This window comes from Pinus tabuliformis, chromosome 3_1 (assembly GCF_031772625.1).
Source record: "Pinus tabuliformis cultivar Carrire ecotype Pingquan chromosome 3_1, CPIR1, whole genome shotgun sequence".
NCBI classification, from domain to species: domain Eukaryota; kingdom Viridiplantae; phylum Streptophyta; class Pinopsida; order Pinales; family Pinaceae; genus Pinus; species Pinus tabuliformis.
This window is the reverse complement of record NC_142301.1, coordinates 155659517-155679278: the sequence shown is the minus strand read 5'-3', so window position 1 is coordinate 155679278 and position 19762 is coordinate 155659517. Positions and strand designations below refer to the sequence as shown.

General features: G+C 32.4%; 1 protein-coding gene across 1 annotated transcript; it reads right to left on the bottom strand.

Annotated features, from left to right (window-relative positions):
• Window positions 1–2596: 2596 nt before the first annotated feature.
• On the bottom strand, window positions 2597–4143 carry LOC149186262 (phospholipase A1-IIdelta-like). Its single transcript, XM_089410946.1, has one exon. It carries the CDS (start codon window positions 4066–4068, stop codon window positions 2776–2778), a length of 1293 nt encoding a protein of 430 aa, XP_089267072.1. The 5' UTR covers window positions 4069–4143; the 3' UTR covers window positions 2597–2775.
• Between the last annotated feature and the right edge of the window lie 15619 nt (window positions 4144–19762).

Sequence of the window (19762 nt, the reverse complement as noted above, 5' to 3'; positions counted from 1 at the left end):
ACAATATTCAACAAGGGACTCAATCCTTTTTTCTTTTGTTGAGCCTAGTCTGAGGTTAACCGCAATGTTGGATGAAAAAACAATCTTCCCACTTGTGGGATGTTGTCACCAAGATTATGTAAGGCTCAATTGACCCTGAATTGCTAATAAGATAGTTTTATCCCCACAAGTAACTCCCATGCTCAATTCCTCATGATAAAATTTAAATAAGTGAAATAGAGACTAAACCCTACACTTATGAAGTGACTCCCGCCTTTAATCCTCCCATAAAATATAAAACAATAAAAACATTAACCTACACAAACCAATTATAAACTCAACACTGCGAAAGCAACGAAATCTTTAACCTACACAAACCAATTATAAACTCAATAATGCGAAATAAGTAAATGTCATTTAAGTGATAATATATACAGAAATAGTTAAATTATAAACTCAATACTGCCATTAACTTCACATAAGTAAATGCCATTTAACTGATAATACATATAGAAATAGTTAAATACACCTACTATGTGGTGGCTTCATAGGAATGGAAAGGCCACTTTATTCCTGGTTGAAAAAAAAAAGGGGCTACTTTATTCAACTCCGTGCAGACAATATCACAAATCGAGGAGAGGATTAACCAATCACTATTCAAAGGCAGGTTCGTTGTATGACGGATGCGATAACGTGCGAGTCAATGCGCGGGAAATTTAGAGGCATTGTTTATATTCAAGGGCAGTTGCAATTTTAATATTTTTTTGGTTTTGGTTATATGATTGTAATGTTGGTGTTTTTTTATTAGTTGTTATTTTTTAATTATTATTATTCAAGAAAAATCATATTAGAAATAATCAGTTGGTCTTGTCTTGTATCATTAATTTGTTTTTTTATATCCGAAAAAAATAAATTTTTAACCAATAAACAATTTTAAGGCATGCTCCGGAGCTTCAATGTTAAAATTACATAATTATAATTATGAATGTATATATTTTTAAAATAAAAATTATTTTTTTAGTTTATAAAAAAAATTAATATTATAAATATGAAAAAATAAATAAATTAAAATATAAAATATTATTAAAATATCTAAAGATCTTTGTGTTTATTTTGGTCTTGTCTAGCACATTAACTTGTTTTCTTATATCCGAAAAAATAAGCTCTTAACCACCAAACAATTTTAAAACATACTCCAAAGCTTCAATGTTAATATTACATAATTATAATTATGAATATATATATTTTTAAAATAAAAATTATTTTTTAGTTTATAAAAAAAAATTAATATTATAAAAATGAAAAAAATTAATTAATTAAAATATAAAATATTATTAAAATATCTAAAGATCTCTGTATTTATAACTTTTTCATTAAAAAAATCTTATCAACACAATGTAAACATATATATATTTATCAACACAATGTAAACATATATATATTTTTAATACCCTTCTCATGATATTGTATTGTATATTTATTACTTTGTTGGCTCAAGTATTGAGCGAAAGCGTTTCTAAAAACTAATTTTAAGTCCCTCACTCATTTAAAAGACAAGCTCCACTCTTTCCAAAAAAAATTCCACAGCCAGACCAAGAGCTAGTTCTAATTGAGGGGATTTCCACTCAAAGACATTTTGATAGCCTATTATAATAAATAAAAGAAATGTTTTTTGATTTAATAAATTACAGGTAAGGGTTAATATTTTTTGGAAAGCCAAAATTTTTATGGCTAAATTAAGGATTAATTTCATCAACTTTTTTGTGAAACAGAGTCTAAAAAAGGCCAAAAGAAGTGTGGGAAGAAAGAGTATGCATTTTTTGTTCTTCGCAAAAGTGGAAACAGAAAAACATTTCATTTTAGAATATGAGACCTTCAAAGACAACATGGAAAGTTATCCAGATATGCTGGCAGCTAGTTCTTAAGATAATCTATCTAGCAAGGGATTTCTCGAGCTGATTGTGAAGCTTCAGAAAAAAAGCAGAATACATCATGATCAAACAGAGGGAGAAGCCATCTGTCCCATAAACTATCTTTAAGTGGACATTAAAATAATTTTTTTTTATCTATCTTTCTTTTTAATTTTTTTTTAGAATGTGAGACCTTCAAAGACAACATGGAAAGTTATGCAGATATGCTGGCACCTAGTTCTTAAGATAATCTATTTAGCGAGGGGTTTCTCGAGCTGATTGTGCAGCTTCAGAAAAAAAGCAGAATACATCAAACAGAGAAAGAAGCCATCTGTCCCATAAACTATCTTTAAGTGGACATTAAAATAGAATTTTTTTATCTGTCTTTCTTTTTATATTCCCGTAGAAGATTTTGATAATCAAATACTGAGATATTTGGTAAGCTTTTGCATTTTACAGCTTTAAAATATATATAAAAAATTGTCCGCTGCGAAAGCCTTTTTATTTTACATCTTAAGAAAATATATGCTAAATTCTTGGTCCATGAAAACCATTGCACAAGGACTCATTGAGGGTGGGATAAATAAAAATTAATTGCTGATCCAAAAAAACATGATGCCCATTGCAGTATTATAAAACAAATATATTCACTAATGTAAATTCTATTTTGCAACATGTCATTGGAGCAAGAAAAAGACGAGACGACATAAGAATAGACCTGACAGGACAGCATTGTGAGATGAGACGGATAAAAGTGGCCAACAACAAGAGAAGGCCCACAAGCCATGAGACTACACTACACACCATGGGAGTTGCTGTGGTTGATTTGACAGATGAAATCATTGCTCTCCCACCGGACAAAGATGGGAAGAACTGGTGCAGGAGGTCAATCCTCCTCTGGCTTCGGCACATCATCTTCCGGAGGGTCGGCCAGTACCCACATGCCGTTGCCGTCCAGAACCATCCCCTTGTTCTTCTCAACCCACCACGACGCCGGAATCAGGCACTCCTCCTTGAGAAAATCACACGATTTGTTCACCAGCGCCACGCTCCGATTTCCCTCAAACTTCAGGGGCTTATCCGCCCCCTGCCAACCGGCCACGATGTGGAGCTGAGCCTGCAGGTTGTGCCAATCGCTAGGGTTCTTCGAATCCTTCAGAAATGGAGACTTTCGCGTGTCGATCTCCAACTGACTCCCCACATGCTCGGACATCAGAAGCTTTCCGGGATAGTGCGGGATGAGATCCACCACATTCACTATCCGGAGAACACGCAGCCCCGGCAGAGCCTCGAACTGCTTCTTGAACGCCGCGTTGCCGACGCCGGGGCAACCAACAACGAAGGCAGTTACGGGAATGTTGGGTTTTCCGGGAACGGAGGTCAATCCGCTCTGCACAATATCGAAGCCGCTCAGAATTGCGAGGGCCGCACCGAGGCTGTGGCCCACCAAAGTTATACTCACTTCCTCGTCCTTGTAAAGCTCGAGAAGCCTCTTGATCTCCGCCAAGAACTGATCCCTGGCGCTGGTTTTAGTAAACGGAGACTTGGGGTCCGTTGAAGTGTAGATAACGAACCAGCCGTTCATCACTTTCGGCTCCTCTTCGTCGCCAAGGTGTAGCACTCTGTCGAACCAATGGCGCTCGTGATCGTGGTCGTGGCCGTTGCCGTGGCTCAGCTGTTGAGAAAGAATGGGGGCGATGGAGACGGGCGTTGGATTGAAGACATCGGACCACTCCAGATCGCGTATCGTTCCTCTCCAAGCGACCACGATTTCGCGCCTCCCAAGCCTCTGCTTCCCTCGGTCCGTGGCCACGGCCACGTAGCCGATCCAGTTGGATTCTCGGCTCCAGGCTTCCCTGGACATGGACTTGAGCATGAAGGCTTCCGGGAGCTCAAAGCGTGACGTGGCATACAAGAAACGACTGACTTGGTAGTCCCATTCATCGTCCCCTGTGGCGAGCGAAACCTTGTTGAAGAAATCCTTCTTGCCGTATCGGCTGCTGCCGCAGAACTTGGAGTGGGGATCGCTGTTGAAGGCGTCGTAGGTGGCCTGCGTGAGGTCGCCATAGAAGAGAATGGCTTCTCTCAGATCGTTGTCCAGTGGGTGGAGCAGGCCTTGCCAGTCATGGCTGCCCTGAACAGCTCTCCATTTCACATTCCCGTTCTCGCTCTCACCCATTCCCAACGGTTGGTTTCTTCTTCTAAGCTTCTTCGTTCTTTTCACATCTGTGGTCTCCCTCCATTTATTAACACTCTCTATACATAGATATCACGCTGGACTTTGTTGTCACCTGCATTCATCATTTTAATATTTTATTATTTTTAACCTCCCAGATTACGAGGACAAATTAGGTAGAAATTTAGCTCCAGATTAAAAAATCTCGAAGTAATACCGGATGGCGCTTTTCAGAATCCCGTTATATATGTGGTTATGAAAATCGAAGTAATACCGGATGGCGCTTTTCAGAATCCCGTTATATATGTGGTTATTTAATTTTCATAGTAGGTTACCTAATTCTGATAAAGATTAATTTAAAAAATTTATAAATTAGTTTGGTAAATAATGGAAATTTCACTAAGATTATGATAAATCTGGGTTACAGTTAATTTTGATTTTGGATTGCTGTAAAAATTCTAAATAATATTGAAATCATTTCCACTATAAAAAAAATTATTTAAACACTTTTGGGATCAAAAAATTTACTTTAAAAATAGGTGGACAACACCTTTGTCGCAAAAATATACTTTAAAAATGGGTAGACAACACCTTTTGATAATGTAAGGTCGATTGACTAAAAATAATTATTAACGTGAGAAAATTATCATGTCATTAATATTTTCAACTGTTATTAGTATAAATAATAATTAATGTTTTATTTTTTTAATAGCTTTACATATCTTTTAAATATAGAAACGCACATGATTTGATGATTAGATCACTTTGAGTTTTAGTTTGACTTTGTTGGCCAGAAAGAAACTTCTACTTGAATTATTTAATGTCGCATTACTTTGCTTTCTTATTCACATTAGAGCATCGTTAGGCTTGTTTGGAGCAACCTCGTCAGGCGATTTTTATGGAGCATGTTTCGTAGAAATTTGGTCACTCAAATTAACTTAATCAAAATTTCAAATTTTTCCACATGTATTGTTTAAAGAAAAGAAAATATAATGAGTGAAAAAGCAAAATTATGATTATTTCTCGGATACTTTTCAACTATAAAGAAATATGAGGAGCGGAAAAACAAAATTATGATTATTTATGGGATAAATTATGATTATTTATAAGACGTAGAATTATAAGTAGAATTACAAATAAAATGTTGTTGAGGTGATTTTTAGGTTTCATCCTAAAAATTCTATAAATAAAAGGTTGTTATATGATTTTAATGTATCAGTTTTAATGTTTTTAAGTTTTAAAGATTTTAATCTATTACAAAAATTATATTTATTTTAAAAATATATGTGAAAATTATAGTATTTCATTCAATTCATAGTTATCATTAATTATTTTATTTTATTTTTTATTAAAAAATATTGAATATTTTTTCTTAATTCTTATAATTATGTTTAGACAAAACATCAAATAATTAAAATTTCATATTATTTAAATTATTTTTATAAAACATATAATTGATGAATAAGTTTGAAATTTTATTGTTGAAATTTGATACAACATATTTTTTAAAATTTTAAATAATTTAACTTATAATTTTTTTTAAATTTACATACTTTAAATTTTTAATTTGAATTATAACTTTTAAATAATTTAAATTATAAATTTTTTTAAATTTGCATACTTTAAATTTTTAATTTTAATTATAATTTTTTCAAGTTTTTCTAATAAATTTGTACTATAAAACGTTGTTACTTGCAACCATCTTACTATCTCATTCCACAACTTGATTACTTAATTTATTATCACTATAATAATTGTCTTATACATAAAATTGAGAATAAATTCCTCAGTGTTGAGATGAGGAAGATGAATTCTATTTAATTATTCAAAGTATTATCTATTTGAGATAACCATTGGTAAGTCGACAAAATTGTCAAATATTTCATGCATGATGTTCATTTTTCAAATACATGCATATGAAATTAACAATTTGTCTTTAAACATATAAAGTGGTTAGTCATTAAAAACCTTATAAAGTTCACTATTAGACAACAATCTAAAATGTCAAGTGGGTGTTGCTTGGGTGGTATGGAGGAGTCCCTTATCCTCCCCATCTAGTGTCAATCCCATCAAGATTGACATGCTCGCTCGGTGGCAGTAATTTCTATGTCAAAGATAACTGGCTCAGTTAGATACAGGTGAGTTTAGTGGACTTATATCCAAAAGGATCCTCGTTCTCTATTTTAACAATTTTAATTAACTAGTCTAACTTCTTTTCAAACTTCGTTAATTTTACTAATAGTTAAAGTAGGGATATGAAAGTTATCATTTTTAATCTTAATTAGCTTGTGTTCTACTTATAAAAGAAAATCCAGATAAGTTGAATTTTCTAGCATATATATCTAGTAAATAGAGTTTCCAATGATGGCTTTAATAACCACCAAAGAATCTCTCAAAATAGTTAAAGTTTTGATTCTTAATTCCTTTGCTAATTGAATACCTCTTTGGAGAGTGTAAGCTTATGATCAATAGTTTGAGATTTTGTGGCCATTGTTGTCCTTGTGGGAGCATAAATTATCCCGCCACTTCTGCCTCCCCTACCATCATGACATTTCAATAAATAAAAGAATCTAATTTTATTTTGTAAGAAAATGGGAGAGGATATGATTTCCTCACACAATAAAAACTAAATTAAGTATATTATGTATAACAAATATAATTATGATAGGTTGTGACTCCTTTATATAGAGTTCACAAGTTGTTATTAGATCTAACTTAGTTTCGAAGGAAAGGTTAATCAAATATCTCTAACTATCTCTATTAATACTCTATTATAAATCTATTAAATTAATTAGGCTCATAGTACATGACATGATTACATTAATGTCAACATTAAAATCCAACACCCCCTCTTAATCCTTACATTATGGGAGAAACAAGCATGGATTAACTAAATATGATTAATAATAGAATTAAACATTCCTCAGAATCTTATACGAATAAGGCTCCTTTAAGTTTGTCCCTGTTCCATCAAATGGTATCAAATATATGCAACATCATTGAACACCATTAACACTTGAAATGTTTTGTAACTCTCATAAAGGTATGGTGTTGAACTTCTAGATCCTAGATCTTCCCTAAACTATTAGACAACAATCCACTCGTGCATGTCTCATAACCCCGATTGAGGTATAGTTTCTCTGATCCATTAACATCTTAGGGTAGTTGAACAACTATCTATATTCTATTGAATCCCTCCATGTCATTAAATTTTTTGCTTCTTAAAATGCAAAATTCTATTCAATCTCTTTAAAAAATGCAACACAACTAGTGATATATGATGGTTCTTTACTGATGGTTACATCTTCTTTGGCAAACTTAGGAGCATGGGATATGCATTCCATTTTCTTATAGCTTTTCATCACTTCCCCCTCTTTTTCTCCAAGGATGAAAAAATGGTTTTGATTAATCCCTAGTTGCACTCTTCTAAATTATTGCTTGCATGACAATAATATTGAATTATGGTTCATTTTCCTCATTATCACAAATTAAAAATTGATTTACAATAATCTAATTGTTTGTTTTCCATCAAAACCATCATCAATCACAAGTTTTGAACCGATCATCTTTAATTTTCTACGAATAATAGTTGTGGAGGGTGTCCAAGAAAGGAAGTAACACTTATCAAAATCAACCCACTTGTTATAATTCTTATGCTCTCCAATAATCTCAAGAACCACCAATCTAAAGTTATAGGCTTTGGTCTTCTTAATGATCACACAATCCAAAAGCCACTCTAAAGGGACATAGCTAGGAGCACCTCTCCTTATTGTCACCACACAATTTTTTTAGGTTTCTCATGAGCGTTGCCATGCTAAAGTCAAAGATCTTGGCCACAAAATTCTCATTGAGAATAATAGATTTTTTTATATGGATTTGATGTGCTACCATTTCCTTGGTTATGATAGATCTTTCCAAATGGAATTTTATGTTTCTAGCTCTATAGATCTTGAATTATAGAGTTTCTCCATTTAGTGACACTACCACCACCTCCAGCATTATCACTTCTTCTCTTTTCATAGATGTATATTAGGGTTTACCATGGCTTTGGATATATTATAGACGACTCTTCTTGGTGATGGATCCTCCATAATGGATGATTTCCTTAATAAAACCCACCCAAATAAGCACACATAAATATTTAGATGAAACACACACCCCAATAATCACTCATAGAACAAATAATCTACCTTCACTTATGCTAATCTTACATATTTACAAAGGATTAGAACTTACACATCTCTCATTTTCCTAAGCCCTCTTATGAGGGAGTCAATCCTAATTCTACTATGATACCATGTAAGGAAATGGGAGAGTAGACATGACTTCCTCACACACGAAAAACTAAGATGAGTATATTATGTATAATTGATACACTTCCATAGGTTGTGGCTACATTATATAGAATTCACGAGTTGTTATCAAATTTAACTTATTCTTAATTTAGAAGGCATAGTTGGGAAATCATCTCAACAATTTCTAACGACCTCTATTAATACTTTATTATGAAAGGAAAAGTGTAATTGTTTGACACTTTACCTTTTTCACCAAAATTTGACGATATAATTCTTGGTGAGATTATTGTTTTTCATTACTCTAAATGCATTTTTTAAATACATAAAAACATCCCAAATCCCAAAAAACCCATGGAGTACTCAATCTATACATATTTAAAAACTCTTTATATTATTCTAATAATTTTTTGCTAGAGTTTACGCAAAATTGATCAAATAAATATACCCATAAAAGGACAAAAACATAGAACATTTAGATTGTGTTATTATAAAATCTATTAAAATAGTTACCCATAATGATTTTATTCCATTGAGATAAGTATTTAACTCCAACATATTTTCTTACATTTTCATGAATATGAATTATCTTTTCAAATTTATTGTTATTGTCAATAGCCCCAGGGGTTGCTCAATCGACAAACATCATGAAAATGAAGTGCTATGTACCAAAATATTCGAGGTTCAAAATCTCCTCAACATACCCATGTTTACAGAAGGGGCCTACGTAGGTACCTAGGGGTTATAATGGTAGCGGTTGGAATCGACCCCATATCACAAGAGTACAAAACTGACCCAGTTGCTAATTCCTCTATTCACAAAAAAAATGTTATTATCAATCACTAATCTCTTTATATTAGAAAAATAATAAATAGATATAAAATTGAATAATAAACCATGAAATTAAGATTGAAAACAACATTAAATCATATATTATTGATATAAGTATTTTATCACAGTCAATGTAAGTTAATAAAATTAATGTTCAAATTAATATTTAAAAAGTTTTCACAAAAGTTCAACCACAATAATTTTTCCAGACGCTCAACAATTTTTTAATGTAACTATATTGAGTTCTTCCAATTTGTATATATATGTCATTGGGTATGTGTTATATTATATGCATGAATTATATGCACCACAAACATTGGGGGGGGGGTCCCAGGAGAGGGCTACCAACCCCTCCTGACCAAGGGGTATGTAAGGGGTAGTAATCCCCCAACATGGGGTTTGAGGCAGGTCCCTGAAAAGAAGTTTGGCCAATTTTTTATGTCCATTTTGGGCACTTTTCGACAGACAATTTTGCTAAAAGTAGTTTGTGACACATGGTGATTTTTCCCATAGTTTAGTAGTTTCATTTAAGGAACTATGATTGGATTCGCATTTCATGTATGATTCATGTATATAATGTATTCTAATATTGTAGAGAAAATATAATAATGAAGAAAAAGGCTAGTTGGTTTTCCTGGGTTTGGGTTTCCAAGATAAAATTTCTATGTAAATCTGTGTGTTTTCCATTGTACCTTTAATCTTTTTTTAAGAATGTATTTGCAATGATTAATTGTACAAGGTTAAAACTTAGATATGCTAAAGTAGAAACACCTCAAAACTAATGTATATGTAAAGTATACCACAAGGGGTTAGACCAAAGATTACACTGAGAGGGGGGTGAATCAGTGTATCAAAAAACTTGTAATTTTAACACTTTTCATCAATAATTAACCATGTAGTAGTTTATCATAGCAATTAGCATCGTAACAATAAACCAAACCATGCATCAAGAAGTCATCATCACATCAACACAAGAGGACATAAGCTTTTACGTGGAAACCCTTACAGGAGAAAATCCATTAGATATATTTGTAGGCACCAACCTGCTAGAGGCACCCACCCCCAAGATGTGCAAGAAACTACTTGTGATAGGCTACAACATGAGAAAGGTACCAACCTTGAAAAATTGCAAGAAACCACTTGCAATAGGATACAGCATGATTGAGACACCAACCTCAGAGATGTGCAAGTTTCAACTTACTGTAGGCTTCAACCTGATTTAGGCACCAACCTCATTGTAGGCACCCACCTCCTTCTTCAACTGCATGTGGACCAATTTTTGCAATATTTCAAACTCGATCCACATACTCTTCAAAATGGGTATTTAATATTGATCATGTTGCTTATGTTATAATGTTATAATCACTTGTTCATACCTTGTTACAACCTTTTCATCAATTTGGACAACATAAAACCCCTCATAGAACTTGTTCTTGCCATATACACAACACTCACTACAACTTGTTAATAATTCATAAAAAAAATAACATTGATTCTAAACATCAAAACACATCAGCAAGGCTTTCCATATCTTCATAAATGTTCACATATTAATCTTGATCATCTTGCTTCTTCTGGAATTTATTTGGCTTTGAAATAAACCCAAAAACCCACAAAAACCATTTAAAGCTATATAAAAATATGCAAAATATTAATCATTTGACAAAATGGCATAATCCAGGTGCATTATACAAAATGACATTTTACAAACTCTACAAAATGTCTAACTATTCTAGAGAATGGTTAAATCAAGCATGGAAATAACCTCATATATAAAACAAAATTAACTGAGTCTACCAGAATCGAACCCACGACCTTCGCGGAGCAAACCAGTCCATACAACCAACTAAACTGATTGGAAAGTCATCACCCATTAGAAAGATGCACACATGTATACCAAGTATTCAGAATCACAAAGTGAAAAACCATGGTTTACATCCACCTGTCATAGCTCGTGGGAGGTTTCATTGTAATCACACAAAGCTACCAGCATCTAAAGACTTGAACGCTAACCAACCATTGCAGAACCAATACACTGCAAACCGTAAATCTAGACCTTCGTGTTAGTTACTAGAGATATATCATGTTGAACAAATTGAATCTCTGAATTAATCACAGTCATATGTATATATACATGGTTGTGTGGTCCCAAGGCTCGTGAGGGTTGACCCCAAGCCATGGTTTGTGCCAACAGTCCTGGAGATTAACTCATGTGACCTTTCCTTTTAGCTTACCATATGACCAAAATTATAACCTAAGGACATGTTGGAAGGCCAACCTACTCCCTCTTATTTTTGAAAAATAAATGGGCCCCTCTTGTATTTTCTTGTCAATTTTTTATTCTTTGAGTTTAATTTCATTTTATTGTAATAGTTTTTGCATGTGCAACTTCTATCGATGAAGGAATATGCCTTTGGTTACCTTATCGAGTGTCTCTATCTATAACACTTACTTTCAAGGTTATTTGGTCAATTTGTCCCTTGTACATTACTGATTTGGAAGTCTTGTTTCTTTAATTTGTTTAAACCAATTATTCAAGGCCTATCACTTATCTGGCATATGAATGTTAGAGTGAATGGAGGGCCACTATAAAATCAGAGATTATGTTGAAGCCCTTCCATATTCAATTTGTTAAATATTTTCCCTAACTCTTCATATCATGTATACATATCATATCCCAAATACATTGGTTATGTTGTAATATATGTGCATAACTATAGTAGATCTCTATAAGTACTATACCATGGTTTTAAATGAGTGAAACTTGATATAGATCATTCATTAAAATATTGACCTAAGATTATAGGTTCCACTGTATGATTGTGGTGATATTATGAAGGTCCTCAATTCAAAATTATTATAGTTGGAGTTCACACACAAATATCATTATTTTGGGATCTGCATTAGGGTTTTATGATTATTGGTCATCCTTTGTAGGATGGTGATCCTGATTACTGCCAACTAGATTCAATCAACCTCTCTGGACCATTCATAATCTGAAGCAATCATTCTTTTGTTACTATATTTTCATTTCCCGGTGTCAATTGCTTTGGGGTTTCATTGATACCAGTCTTGGTAATTTTCATCATCTCTTCCCTTACTTCACTAGCTTCTCTGCAACCCAGGGTTTGGTAGTTGTTTATTGTGTCTTCTCCCTATTTTTCCATAATATCTGATGAAAACCTTTGAAAAACCTTAACCATGTCGTGTCTCATTCATTTTGAAGCTATTGGCTCAGAAATGGTGGAGGCTTACGATGATTGTGTGAAATTATTCCGTCAAGTGGGCTGGTGGGAATTCTGCAACTATTCAAGTTTTCAGAAAGGGGGTGGTCACAACTTTTGCTTCTACATTTGATGGGAAGGAAGCCATGAAAGGTGACCTAGAAATTACTATTGATGAGGGTTTTATCGTTGAAGTAGTCGTCTCCCAATCGAAGGGGAGAAATGGTCAAAGAATTGCAAAGTACATGACGTCCCCTGGAAAAAGCTTCTCATAAATAAGGATTATGTTTACCACATCAAAGGTATGTCTATCACTTCTTTCAAGCCAAAGTGGAAAAACCTGGTTCTTTTCTTGTGTTGTTATATTACATGTGAAGGTCAGTGTAGTTTGGTCTTTCTTTACCATATCAGATTGTTATTGGTATTCCTTAGTCACAAGCTCAATTCGTCGTTCTATCTATATGAAAATTTGACTAAAATAGCTTGTTCCAACCATTCACATAACAAGCAATCAATCTTCCATCATAGTTTGATGTTTATTTTGGTTAGCCATCATTTGGTTAAAGTTTGGGATCATTAGGGGAATTTTGAGGTCTAAAATGGGCATCCTAAGAAAAATTTACAACCAAAATAAACTTTATAAGAACCAATAGGATTCAAGATGATGATGTCAACCATGGGGGATGATTCACCATTTTTAGAGTAAAATATTAAAAAGATTAAAAAATATTAAAATAATAAAATTATTTTTTCAACTCGTATTTTCAACTTATCTCCCTAAGGTTTTACTCAAATTTCAAGTGGGAGTACTCGTTGGATGCAAAATTTAATTTCTCATCCAATGACTTCCCATGTTGCATACTTTCGATGGACCCTGCTACACGAAAAATGAGGAATACATGAAAACACGTGATTCCAATCATGTTTTTCATGTATTTCTCATTTTTCGTGTAGCAGGGTCCGTCGAAAGTATGAAACATGGGTACTCCTTATATGAGGAATCAAATTTTGCATCCAACGAGTGTTTATGCTTGAAATTTGAGTAAACCCATAGGGAAATAAGTTTAAAATATGAGTTGAAAAAATAATTTTTTCTTTTTTCCCTCTAAAATTTGATAATGTAATATAATCTTATTTTATTATTTCCACTATAATTTTATAATTTTATTAGGAGGCCCATTTTAGACCTCAAAATTTCCCTAATGGTTTGGAATTGTTTTCTTGAGAAAAATGGTTTTGACAAACCTATACTCCTTGAGGGTTTTCATCCTCCATATATTACTATACCTAACCCTCCTCTAGATGATTTTGTCCAGTTGATGCCTCACCATTCATCCTTGAATGATGATGATGAACCTTTTCAAGAACCCAACTCATGTCTTTAAGATAAAGATGCAAGTCAAACTCTTGACCCAATCCTTGTGTGTTTAACACGAAGTATGGCCCAGGGAAATACTCATATTTTTATGGAATTGAAACAAAAGCTTAGGGATGAAAAAGAAGATGAACCCCTAAGGGTTGGTTCGCATCCTGAATATCCATCTTTAGAACCTGCACAAAATGAACAGATTAGTCATGAAGAAACTAATGTCCAATCTCAAGTTAAAATTAAACAGGTTCAAATGTGAATTGCACGAGAAAGGAAAAATAGGCATGTCGAAACTCTTGTAAAAAATGTGTTTGCTGACTTGGAATCTCTGCTTGAACCCACATCTAAGAAGGCTAAACCTCATGTCAAAGTTTCTGTAGAATATAGGAAAATTGAAGTTGATGTCGACCACAAAGATAATGGGACTCCTCACAACTTTTCTAACCTAGACCCTTCTCCGCTAGACCTCTATTGGCACCAACAAATTTTGTTCGCTATGTCACATCTTAATGGTCGCACAGGCCAGTTAATGAAGGAAAATGAACAGTTAAGGGCATCCTTTCGAATTAGGTAAATTAATGAGGATGATAAATATTCCATCTCTGATAGCAAAACTTAGTGAAAAGACACTCATATTATTATTGAGTCATCAAATCTTAAAGTCAATATTTCCAAATTAGAAGATTCTAATGCACAAAAGTAGAGATTTTTTTTTAAATGAAGCTTATCAGGTATGTTTTTCTATTCTGGTTATTTTATATTTTCAAATAAAAAAAGTTGCTACAGAATCAGTCATTTTGTAACAACCTCCCTCTAATGTTCTTATCACAATTGTTTAATTTTGGTTTATGTTTTTGACAGGATCTCCACATATGCAAGGTTGTGTTCTTGGACTTTACGACCCAAGATTTTCTCCACCGGGATGGGACTATTATAGGCTATGTATGGAAATATTGTTGCCACTTCTTTTGTCTTAATCATATCATTTGGCCAAAAGGCCTAAAAAACAAAAGTTTTTGTTCATTGTTTTAATTAATTGTTAAAAGAAAATTTTAGTGTTATTATTTGATACTGTGTGGCTAGTAACATGTATATATATCCCTCATTTTGATAAGAAAAGGGGGGATTTGAAAAGGGAAATGCTAGAGAAGTAATGTTGAAAACTATGACTATGGAACTTATACTCATTTTCAATGCATTTATTGATATGATTTTATTATGTTGGTGCATCTTCATTTGAATTATCCTTCCATAGTCATACTATTATTATTACTTGTCTTTATTCTTTCTGTGGTTTTATCTTGGGAAGTCTAAAGGTTATATAGCTTCAGGTACATTGAATTGGATCGTGGAATGATAGTTATCTTTATGCATTTATTTTCCTCTATGTTAGTTTAATTCTCTGTACATGAAACATATCGTATAAATTCTCTAGTGACTAATCTCTGTAGGATAATATAGATCCTAACACTATTGATTTTGATCTCTATGATTTGATTTTGGTAGATTAGATTCATGAGAATGTTAACATCCTGTGATTTATACTGATACATACATTCTATTATTTTATGTTATATCATTATAATTCAACTACTTATATGTTGATTTGATTCATAAATAAATGGTTGGAGTATTATTTGATAGAAAGTAATGTAGTAGTCCTTTTTTTAGTATTTTGTCTTAGTTGAAGAGTAATTATCTAATATATTTTTATGATTCTTAATGTGTGGTCCATCAACCAATAGAGTTTAATCCCTATTAGTTTGAAAGAGATAAAGATTAATTTTATGTAGCTTTATTCCTTTCATTTATATCGCATTACAAAATCATTTTCTTTTAGTTTAATATATAATTGCATTTATAAATTAAATATTAGTTACTATATTTCATTTCACTTTTATAAATTTTGTTAAAAAATTTAGTTATCCTTTATATATCAGTGACGCTACATTCTGGTTATTTCTCATCTATATTATAATTGTATACATTTGAACCTGAATTATACCACTTTATTTTTGTTATTTTTGTTTCTGTAACATGCTCTTATAGTAACTAATTTTTCTATAACATTCTAATATTAGCATAGATTATAGTTTATAAATAACATATATAAATTAGAATTAGTAAACTATAATTATTTAGTGGTATAACATACAATCTTGTTGTCTCAATAATTATATCAAATATGAATGTTTGTATTCTATTGTTTCACTTGTATAATTAAACTGATCATTAACTTTTAGTTTAGTTTTAACAATAGATTATTATAACTTAGTTTAGATTAGTATAAGATAACCTTAGTTTAAATTAGGATTGGTTTCCTCGGATTCACTCCTTCGTAAGAAGAAAGGATCCAAGGCTAATGGAGCCTATAAACCCGTCGAGGATAGCTATACCAAACAATTTGTGTTACTAGAGAGCCTAAGTCTGGGCTATTCCTCCCTTATGTAATTAGGTGTAAAACGCTCGCGTCAACAAAATGGCACTAGAAGGAGGGCAAATCCGACTGCAAATGGAAAATGGAAATTATAAATGCCAAAACTTTAGGTCACCTATGGTCACCCGGAGTCACAAAGACCCTTGTTGGCTGGATTTAGGCTGACCTGGGGTCAATCTATATTGCACACCAACAAAACCCTTGATCACTAGCCCTTTCGGAAATGACTTGCAAGCAGATCGTAGTCTCACCTGAAGTGACTATGGGAGGATGCAAAACTAGGTTTCTGCAGCCTTGAAGGATTAGGAGATGTGGTATTATTATGTTATATTATTCTTAGCATTTATAAATCACTTCGCCGCATTAGATTAATCACTTAAACATGCCATATAAAACCATAAACCATCACTATGCTGAAGTAAAATGCAACTGTAATAATTGCTACTCTACAACAAATAATAAGAAAATATACACATCAAAACACCAATGTAATGTGGTTCACCCTAGTGTAGGGCTACATCCACAAGAACTGTTGCTTAATATAATGAATCTTTGAAAACCAAACAGTTCTTGGCTTGCGCACTAAGTTGCAAGATGTCTGCGCACTCAACTACAGACTCTTCTCCAGGCCTCTGCACACTCAGTTGTAGACTCTTCTCCAGGCCTCTACGCACTCAACTACAAAGCCTCTCCTTTGTTACCAAATTACAGATCACAATATTTCATCCATAACACTGATTGATTCTGATCGATTAATTGATTTCTCTTCTTATTATTTTACCCTATATATACTATTACATTGTAGAGTTACATCATCAAAATACCATGGTCCAAATACCATGGACTCCTTACAACAAGCAACTATGGCCCCCAAAATCATTGATTCCTTACAAAATCGTGCGCTTTTACAAAAAGGAGGGGCTTCGACCCACCACGAAGCCCTTACGACACCATGTGGTATATTTAATTCCTCAAAATGCGCTCTGCTGCTCCACTGCACGCTCGACCCCACAAAATCCCATTATATATGTGGTTATTTAATTTTCATAGTAGGTTACCTAATTTTGATAAAGCTTAATCTAAAAAACTTATAAACTAGTATGGAAAAATAATGGAAATTTCACTCAAATTATGATAAAATTTGAACGAAATTTTTTAAAATTTGGGTTATAGTTGATTTTGGGTGCTATGAGAGTTTTAAATAGTGTTGAATCCATTTCCACTATCAAAAAATGATTCAAACACTACATTCTGATTAATTATTATTTTGAGACTAAAAATTTAACTTTTGATCATGTAAACAACACGTTTTGATAATGTAATGTCGATTGATTAAAAATAATTATTAACGTAAAAAAATGGTCATGTCATTAATATTTTCAACTGTGATTAGTATATATAATAATTAATGTTTTATATTTTTAATAGCTTTACACATCTTTTAAATATAGAAACGCACATGATTAGATGATTAGATAACTTTGAGTTTTAGTTTGACTATGTGGGCAAGAAACTTCTAGTTGAGTTAGATAATGTCGTATTGTTTTGCTTTCTTATTCACATAAGAGCATCGTTAGGCTTGTTTGGAGCAACCTCGTTAGGCTTTTTTTGAGGATGTTTCGTTGAAATTTGGTCACTCAATTAACTTAATCAAAATTTCATTTTTTCCACATATATTGTATAAAGAAATATCATGAGTGGAAAATCAAAATTCTGATTATTTATTGAATACTTTTCAACTATAAAGAAATATGAGTACTGTAAAAGCGAAATTGTGATTATTTATTGGATGCTTTTCAAGTATAAAAGATGATTTTTTTAGGTTTTATTGGTAAAAAATTATAAATAAAAGGTTGTTATATGATTTTAATGTATGAGTTTTATGTTTAAAAGTTTTAAAGATTTTAATGGAGTAAAAAGTTTATAAAATGTTGTTGAGGTGATTTTTAGGTTTTATTTATAAAAAATTATAAATAGATTTTCTTTTGTTTGAGAAAATTATAGTACTTTATTTAATTCATCGTCCACCATCAATTATTTTACATGACTAAATATTTTTTTTAGTTTTTATTATTGTGTTGAAGATGAAAAAATAATTATTTTTTATACTATTTATATTTAAATTATTGAAATTAAATAATTAAATTTTTTTTATAGTATATTAATTAATTTTAAAAAACATATTATTGATTAATAAGTTTGAACTTTTATTCTTGAAATGTGATACAACATATTTTTTCAAAGGTTAAATTTAAAATTTTAATTATATTTTTTAAAACATAGATAGTTTAAGTTATGAATTTTAATTATAACTTTTTAAAGTTTTTCTAATGGATCTGTACTATCTCCTACTTCATCTTTAAGCACTTCAGCTTCCATTTTTATTAGTAATGCTGGAGATGATTCAGTCTCCCACCACCTGAGAAGTGTTCCTGTAAAACACTAAATAATGGTCTTGCATGCTTCAATTTCAGTCTTGCCTCTGAGACACATGAGTTTATATTCTGTAAACATCATGTCTATTAATTGTCTAATCTGACCAACACTCAGATTATCAATATTCCATTCTTTGTGTGATTCAGGGAAGAAAGTATGAGCTTCAGGAAGCTTGCCTTTTCCTTCAAGATCAGGTGCAGGATATTTATTGAACCTACTTTCTAGAGGTTCATATATGGGAAGAATCTGAGAATCAGATTCTTTGTTCTCTTCTTCTTCTTCTTTGAATAAAGAGGCAATGGTAATTTTTTCTGTGGCCTCTGTTTTTTCTGCAGAAGATGTGGCTACCTCTTTAGGAAATAATGTCGGGAACCTGTTGATTGGTTTAACAGGATCTTGAATCTTGATATTTCTTTTGTAGAGAAAAGAAGTGGGAACTGGTTTATCAGTTTTAGACAGGCTCATCTTTTCAACCTTTTCAGTTAAACCAGTGATTAAGCTTTTAGTAGTACCCATGTGGTCTACTATCTTTTCCTCTACTTCTTCTATCTTATTTAAAGATTCTTTGGCATAAGATCTAACAACAGATGAATTATATTCTACATCATTGAGGTTTTTGTTAACCTCATTCAGAGAGACTTGAATAGTGTCAAACAGTTCCTTTATTTCCACAGTCTTTGCTGAATTTATTTCTAAGCCTTTTATCGTTGTATTGGTCCAGTTTATCTGTTCACTGGCCTTTTGGATTCTCCCATCAATCCCCAAAGCATTATCATCTTTTTGAACAAGAGGAATAGCCTTTGCTGCATTCTGATTTTCTCCTATGATAATTCCTCTATATGGAGGGAAAGTAGATGGTGTCTCTATTCTGCTGCCATCTAGTGCAGTCCAGGCATGTTTGGTAGATGATGAAGAAGTTGTTCCAGTCATCACAACTTCAAGGGAAACATTTCTTTTCCATTCATAAAAGGAAATCCAGGAATTTGTGACTTCCATATAATGTTTCCAATCTTGAGACAGTTCAATTTTTTCTTCAATGGTGTGACTGAGGCCAAACTGTTCTGCTTCTGGATGAGTGAATAAGTCCCAATTCAACATGGCTTTCATC

What these genes read in the sequence shown, in the direction of transcription:
- LOC149186262 (XM_089410946.1), bottom strand. Translation starts at nt 4,068, where the DNA reads ATGGGTGAGAGCGAGAACGGGAATGTGAAATGGAGAGCTGTTCAGGGC.